Here is a 7,915-nt window from a genome sequence, read left to right on the forward strand (position 1 = left end):
TGCACGTCCACGTGTGCATGGCATGCATGAACTCTCAACAATAATTGGGTCATTTAACTCTGACTGTTTTATATTCAATATCAAGTTTTGATTAATGTAATTGTTTATTATTAATTTTGATGAAAATTTCATCTCCTAATTTGTACTAATGTATGAAACTAATTAAGCTGAGTGGATCGCACTAGTGCATGCCCTCTATTATTATATATATAAATATACATATCCAACTTGCAAGCTACCATCACGTGTTCTCTCTAATCACATGGTTTGTCCACTAATATTTTAATTTATCCCCCAGGCCAATTCCTTTTTCTTTTTGTTCTCTTGTGCCTTGATCCATCAGGTACCATCAGTACACCAATTAATACTCTATATAGATGTATATAATTTCTCGATAATAATCTGTGTAAACCTTTAAATTCACTGCTTAATTAATTACTGGGTGTTTTGCCTGAAACTGGAATTAAGCTTAATTTCAGTCGTTCTTAATCGCGCATGGTGTCAGAATCATGTGGGGGCGTGAACGTAAGAGATATGGAAGATGACAAAAGGCTTAATGGAACCTTTGACCAGCGTATAATTGTTTAATTAAGGCGGAAGAAAAGATATATGGCGTACATAATTAATGAAGCCAGTGCTGCCGGATGGGATGAGATGCGATTATGAGTACACGCAGCGCCTTTCATGTGCCTGCATTACTTGTTTCCCAGAGTTGTGTTTGTTGGTGTACTGCGTGCGTGGTTCGATGAGCTTTGGATTTGCTGTTGGGTAAAGGAGAGCATAGGAACGAGTGGGAGTGAGTAGTGCGGGGATTTAATTAAGAAATTAATTAATGTTGTTTTAGTGCACCAGGACTAATCTCTATAGGCAAAAGCTGGCATGATTATATATTTTATAACGGTTAGTGGACGAGGGAGGAGGGGTTGGGGGACATTGTTAGGCTTGCATCGCCAATCGTGCAGGAAAAATGTCTGAATAGTCGATGCTGCATGTGAATGCATTGGAATTTAAAAATCTTATAGAACAGCAATTCATGGAAAGAAATTGCTCTCGTGTAACGTAGACACGCGATCGAGTGATAATTACTCTACCCGAGCTTGTCGAGGGCCATGCGACGTGTGATGAAGGGGGTCGTCGTCGAGAAGGGGCAGGGGTGACCCGCTAGTAGCAATCGCAGCAGTTCATCGCGATGCAATCCGATAGCACAAATTGTAGAACGTTGAGATGTAGCTAGGAAATATTCGCTTTTGTATGTACATGAAAGGATAAATTTGTATGGAACACAAAAGAAACGAAGAAAAATCATGGCCACAGGGCAGGAATATTACGATACATTGGAGGGAGGGGAGGGAGCGACCATTACCATTATTGGGGAAAAATTCCTGCCACAATAATGGAAAATTTGACCTTAGAATTTATCTTCTTTCTCTTCCTTGACGCTGATCATGTGCGGTTCCTCGATGAGGGCGTCTTCCCTCAGGATCGCCGGCGTTTCGACGGTGGAACCCACCGTCTGTCTCTCTTTGAACATGGCCATGACCTTGAGCATTGTCGGCCGCCGCATTTGCCGCTCGTCGAGGCAAGCGTAGGCGATCTTGAGGTGCTCGCAGAGCTCCAATTCCATGCTCGGGTGGAGCTTCTCCTCCAGTAGCTCCGGGTCGAACACCTCTCTGATCCGGTGCTTCGGGTGCTGCTTCACCCATCCCACCAGGTTGTTGTTGTCCCCGAACTCCGGCGAGTCGGTAGGAGGCCGGCCGGTGAGGAGCTCCAGCAGCACTACGCCGTAGCTGTACACGTCTCCCTTGGTGGTGCACCGGAAGCTCTGGTAGTACTCCGGCGGCACGTACCCCGGTGTGCCCGCCAACGTGGAGACGCTCAAATGCGTGTCCACCACGTTCATAAGCCTCGCCATGCCAAAGTCGGAGACCCTGGCTTCCAGGTCGTCGTCGAGAAGGACGTTGCTGGATTTCATGTCCCGGTGAATGATGTGGGGGATACAGTTATGGTGGAGGAACGCCAGGCCCCTGGCCGCACCCACGGCGATCTTCCGCCGGGCCTCCCAGTTCAATTTGATGCACCCTTTGTTTCTCTTGTGCAGTACGTCATCGAGGCTCCCGTGCTTCATGAACTGGTACACCAGAAGCCGCTCTTCTTCCACCTTACAGTAGCCGAGCAAAGGAACCAGGTTGCGGTGCTTCACCTTGCCAATGGTCTCCATCTCGGCGGTGAACTCGCGGTCGCCCTGGCCACTGACGTGAATAAGTTTCTTCACGGCGACGACGTTCCCGTCCTTGAGCTGAGCCTTGTAGACGTCCCCGAATCCGCCCGAGCCAACCAAGCAATCGTTGTGGAATTCGTTTGTGGCGTCGACGAGGTCGGCCAGAGTGAGCTTCATGAGGGGCTTCTCGGACGCGGTGAGGTTGATGACAACGGTCTCCTTGGTCAGAGCGGCCAGCTTCCAATTGGAGATGCCGCCGGTGCCAGAGAAGGAACGGCTGTCGATGTAGATGTCTCTTGAGTTGTCGTTGTAGCCTTTTTCTTTCCTCTGTCTCTTCCTGTTTTCGAAGACGATGATAAGCAGGCCGAAAAGGCAAAAGAGGGCGACGAAACCTGCCATCGTGACACTTCCGGCGACGTAGGCTCGTCTCCGGTGGGTGCTCTGTTTCTGGTCGCCGGAGTGGACGCCCGCATTGCTTTGGCAGGGCGGGAGAGGTAGTCCACAGAGCCCCGAGTTGTTCGCGTACCTATTCGGTGAGAAGGTTGGCAGCGGCCCCAATTCGGGTATCGTCCCGTTGAGCTTGTTATTGGAGAGATTGATCTCCGACAAACCGAGACGCGAGAAGGAAGAAGGAATCGGGCCCTCGAGAGAGTTGTAGGAGAGGTCGAGCACGGCGATGAAGCGCAGATTCCCTAGCTCTGATGGAATGAGGCCGGAGAGAGAATTGTGACCGAGGTTGAGGATCATGAGGTAGTACATTTGCCCAATCTCCATTGGAATCTCACCGGCCAGTTGGTTGAAAGAGAGGTCGAGGAAGATCATGGATCCGTTGTTGTTGAACGTGTATCCCATGCTCCCCATGTAGACCCTGGTATAGTTACAGAACTGGTGATCGGGCAGTCGATTGAGGTTCTCCTGCCTGATCCCGGCGAACTCCAGCAGGCTGCCAGTCCCACGGCACCGGTCGCTGATCCCGTCGTTGCGGAGATAAACATAACGTTTGCCGGTAACCAAGCCGACTGCGATTTTGTCGGATTGCTTGGCTAGAGCAGGAGGGATGGAGCCGTTGAGCTGGTTGCTGTTGAGGTCGAGCCAAATCAGGCTCTTGCATTCGCCGAGCTCTGGCGGGATGGGGCCGGAGAAGGAGTTGTCGTCTAGCTTCAAGATGGCCAAGTTCCGAAGCTGGCCTATCCAAGAGGGGATCCGGCCGCTGAGGCGGTTGCTCGACAAGGAGATCCAGTTCAGATTGGCGCAGTCGGCGAGTCCCGCCGGAATCGTCCCGGTGAGGCCGTTGTTGTCGAGGATTAGGTTTTCTAGAGTTCGGATGGCGGAGAGCTCCGCCGGGATCTCTCCCTCCAGAGAGTTCTGCCACATGATGAGATCGCGGAGGGAGGAGAGGGAGCCCAAGCTGGCGGGGATGCTACCGGAGATGTAGTTGAGGCTGAGATCGAGGGAGACCAGATTTGTGCAATTGCTCAACGAATCAGGGATAGAGTCAGAGAAGTTGTTGTTCTGTAGGTAGAGCTCCTCGAGCGCGAAGCTAGGGTTTGCACAGAGCCCCGACGGAATCGGCCCACTGAGGTTGTTGGAGCTGAGGTCGAGCACCTGGAGCTGCGGCAGCTCCGCGATCGAGTCACCGAGGCCACCGCTGAAGCTATTGAAGGCGAGCTCAAGGGATTTGAGGTTGGGCATCGCGGCGAAGGTGGCTATCGGAATCTCGCCGGAGAAGTTGTTGTTGGAGAGGCTAACAGAGGTTAGGGAAGAGCAGGAGGAGAGATCGGAGGGGAGAGTACCGACGAGGTGGTTGGAGGAGAGGTTGAGGTAGAGCAAGCTCTGGCATCCGCCCAAGACCCCCTCATCGAGCTCACCGATCAGGCCGGCAGCCGAGAGGTCGAGATGCTGCAAACTGGAGCAGTTGCTGATCGCCGGGATCCCGGCATTAAGGTGGTTTCCGACGAGCTCAAGACGGCGGAGCCCGGCGAGGCTGGAAAACAACCACGGAAGGTCGTCTTCTCCGGTGACCTTGTTGAACGAAAGATCGAGAGTTTGGAGCGGCCCGAACCCGGTGGCGGAGCCCGCCGAAGGCGGAACAACCCCACCGACGGAGTTGCCAGAGAGATTCAGCGACTTCAACCCCGAGCAAAGCGCGGTGAGAGCGCGGGCATCGGAGAGGGAGCCACGGAGGGAGTTGGCGGAAAGGTCGAGCTCGGAGAGCAGGCCACCACAGCGCCCGGCTCCGGCATCTGCTATGCTTCCGGTGAGATTGACGCCGTGGAGGGCGAGCCTCCGGAGTCCGCCGAGGGCGAGGAGCGAGGAGTATACGGCGCCGAACTCAGCGTCGAGGCGGACGCCGCGGAGGTCGACGGCGGCGACGCGGCCTTCGGCGTCGCAAGCGACCCCCTCGAAGGAGCACGGCGCCTGGCCCGACCAACTCGGAAGGATCTCCGGGTTGGGGACCGAGGCCCTGAAGGCGACCAGCAGCTCCAAGTCACTCGCTCTCACCAAAACGAAGCAGAAGCAAACGAGAACGAAGAGGGGAGACGGCGAAGAGCAACAAGAGACGCGAAGAAGCCTCCTCCTCATGTCTGTTAAGCCTCCTCCGCTGATGCTCCTCCTTCCGCTCCTACTGCTGTTACACGAGATGGCATCAGAGTGGAGTGGAAAAGGATGGGAAGCAGGAAGAGAGCGAGTGATTTAACAGCAAGATGAGAAGATGAGAGAAGAGGAAGAGGAAATCCAAGGCCGCATCGACAGCTGTGGAGCAGTGTGGGGTCACATGGCGTGTACCCTCGTAGCCGGCTCGGTAACAAAATGCACTATTTGTTTATGCGCGACGGGGGAGAGGCTCAGGGGACGCATCGCGTCCAAACGCATCTTCCGTGATGGGTGGGGTTGGGTCCGCCGGATTGGACACAACGTCGACGTCACACCGTGCGGTGGGACCGTTGGCTTTGTGATGAGATCGGGCGCGTTCAAATTGCACGCAACGCAACGGAGGAAGAGGAGCGTTGGCGCCGCCCGGTGGATTATGTCCATAATTTCACGATGTTCCTTGCGTCCAGGATTTGTCACGTGAAAAGCTTGCACCGAGTTTGGGTTGTTTGTATTAGGGATGTGTCCGTGGCGAATGATTGCTTCATTTTAGAAGTGTGCCAGCGATTCACTCGAAAGTATTTTTTTTAAATAATAATAATATGGGGTAAAATTCAAAAGCCGTCTTAAATTATACAAATTATTAAAAATATTTTTTTAAAAAAAATAAATTAAAAGACATTTTATCATATATTTTTTTATTTGTTATACAGCTCCCACGAGGTTATATAAGGAAATTGATCCAGTAGTAAGAGCGGCCCCCCCTTTTTATTGCAAAGTCAACGCCAAGTGGAAGTCACCAGAGCAGCCACCCATCCGGGGAGAGTGTTGTCCGACCGGACGGACGGCCGTCTACGGCCGGTCCGACCGGAAGGCCAGCCGGCCGATGGAATCGAATACCCGGATGGGTCCGGCCGGCTCGCACTTATGGTTGGAAGGCACCCTGTTAAATCGGGGTTCCGACGCTCAGTTGAAAAGGTCATGGACCGAGCTGACCTTTTGACCGACCAAGGTCATAAAGCACCCCTGTTTATTAGTCTCCACAAAGCACAAGTAAACTACTACGGATGTCCGGCCGGATATTAAGGGAGCTGTCCGCCCGGACAACAAGTTTGGAGCAAGGGAAAAGGACAGGGGACTTCTTTCTCTGACAACCGGTAGGTTTCACGTGTGTGCCATGCTCCAGATCTTGTGACAGGAAATTGTGCTGTCCCATCGAGGGCATGCTTCGACTGTAGCGATATGGGTCAGGTAAGCTTTCTGACAGCCGTATACCTAGGAAAGGACAGAGGACACGTGTGCACCTCGGTACACGTGCCCAAACCCTTCACAGCTCTATATAAAGAGCCTCAGACTTCGCCGGAGGTAAGATTTTGCTAGGTATTCTGAGACTTCGGGAGTCACCTTTTTCATCGTTGTTTACCTGACTTGAGCGTCGGAGGGTCGCCGCCAGGAACCCCCTTCCCGGCTCGACTTCAGTGCAGGTTCGTCGGAGCATCGCGCCACCAGTTGAAGATCTACATCAGCGAATCGAAGAGCGCCACGTGCCCAGCGTCTGTTGACTTCTGGTTCGGACAGGATCAAATTGGCGCCGTCTGTGGGAACGCACCTGCGTCCGAACGAGAACAATGGACGAGGCTAGACGACAACACACGGTGACGCTTTCGAGGGAAGAACTCGACGCTCTGGTCGAAATGAGGGCCGCCAAACTTGTGGAGCAAAAACAGAAAGCAGAAGCCGAGCGGCCGGAGCAACAAGCAACATCTGCGTCGGGTGGCCGAGCGGAAGCACCTCAAGCCACCTTCACATTTCATCGGGCCTTATTTCGCACCCCTGAAGCCGTACCAGCTCGAAGAGATAGAGGATCTTCTTCAGACGAGATGCCCAGACGAGATGACAGAAAGGGGAAAGCTCCCCGGGCGGATTCATCTCCCGAGCGGATCAATCGCCAATTTTCGGAGGCTATTCTATGAGACCCTCTGCCCAAGCACTACGTGCCTCCGACGATCGGCGAGTACAATGGAACAACGGACCCGGATGATCATCTGGGTAAGTTTGATAACACAGCCATGCTCCATCAATACACCGATGGAGTAAAGTGCCGAGTCTTTCTTACCACTCTCTCGGGATCGGCTCAACGGTGGTTTCGGAGGCTACCGGACGGATCCATCACAAGCTTCAAGGACTTCCGAACGGCCTTCCTCCACCACTTCGCCAGCAGTCGGCGTTATCAGAAGACAAGCGTCAGCTTGTTCGCCATCAAGCAAGAGCCAAGAGAATCGCTCCGAGCTTACATCCAGCGGTTTAACAAGGTGGCAATGGATATTCCAACGGCCACCTCGGAGACGATGATGAACGCCTTCACGCAAGGCCTGGTGGATGGCGATTTTTTCCGATCACTCATTCGGAAACCACCCCGAGATTATGATCACATGCTACACCGAGCCAATGAATACATCAACGTGGAGGAAGCGCAAGCGGCCAGGAGAAAAGAAACACCAACCGAGCGAGCTCCTCCAGCCGAACGAAAACCCTCCGCCGCTCATCAGCCGCCGAGAGGACCGAGGGCCGAAGCAATCCGCTCCCCTCGTGTGAGGGCCCAAGTGCAAGAAGTAGCTGTCGCTCAGAGCAAGCCAAAGAAGAAATGGACCCCTATGTTCTGCTCCTTCCACCGGACGGATACGCACAACACAAGGGATTGTCGAAGTCTTCCCTTCGTGGCTAATCCCGTTCCTAGGAAGGCCTAACGACGGTCTCCTTCCATCGACAAGAGGCAAAGGACCCATGAAGCCGACCGGACCCGCACCGAGAGGCGACATTAACATACGCCCGATCGACATCGTTCTCCAAGGCAGGAGAATCGCCGAGCGTCCAGAGAACGGTCCCGACCGTCCGCTCGGGAAGAGGAAAACAGAGGCAATACTTCCCGAGGCGAGATAAATGTTATTGCTGGTGGGCCAACCGGAGGAGACTCCAACCGAGCCAGAAAGGCGGGCGTCCGGCAACTCCAAATCCACGCAGTCGGTTGCAGCCAAGAGCGAGCATGTGGACCGGAGATCACTTTCGGGCCCGGGGACTTAGAAGGAGTTGAAGTGCCCCACGACG

At 53.6% G+C, this 7,915-nt stretch overlaps 1 protein-coding gene across 1 annotated transcript; it reads right to left on the reverse strand.

The window, feature by feature from the left end:
• Positions 1-1,288: 1,288 nt before the first annotated feature.
• LOC121985732 (brassinosteroid LRR receptor kinase BRI1-like) lies at positions 1,289-4,912 on the reverse strand. Its single transcript, XM_042539343.1, has one exon. The coding sequence runs from the start codon at positions 4,799-4,801 to the stop codon at positions 1,409-1,411; it is 3,393 nt and encodes a 1,130-aa protein (XP_042395277.1). The 5' UTR covers positions 4,802-4,912; the 3' UTR covers positions 1,289-1,408.
• Positions 4,913-7,915: the final 3,003 nt, after the last annotated feature.

Source organism: Zingiber officinale, chromosome 5B, assembly GCF_018446385.1.
Source record: "Zingiber officinale cultivar Zhangliang chromosome 5B, Zo_v1.1, whole genome shotgun sequence".
NCBI lineage: Eukaryota > Viridiplantae > Streptophyta > Magnoliopsida > Zingiberales > Zingiberaceae > Zingiber > Zingiber officinale.

Excerpts from the sequence above, each read along its gene's own strand:
- LOC121985732 (XM_042539343.1), bottom strand. The coding sequence starts at position 4,801 with ATGAGGAGGAGGCTTCTTCGCGTCTCTTGTTGCTCTTCGCCGTCTCCC.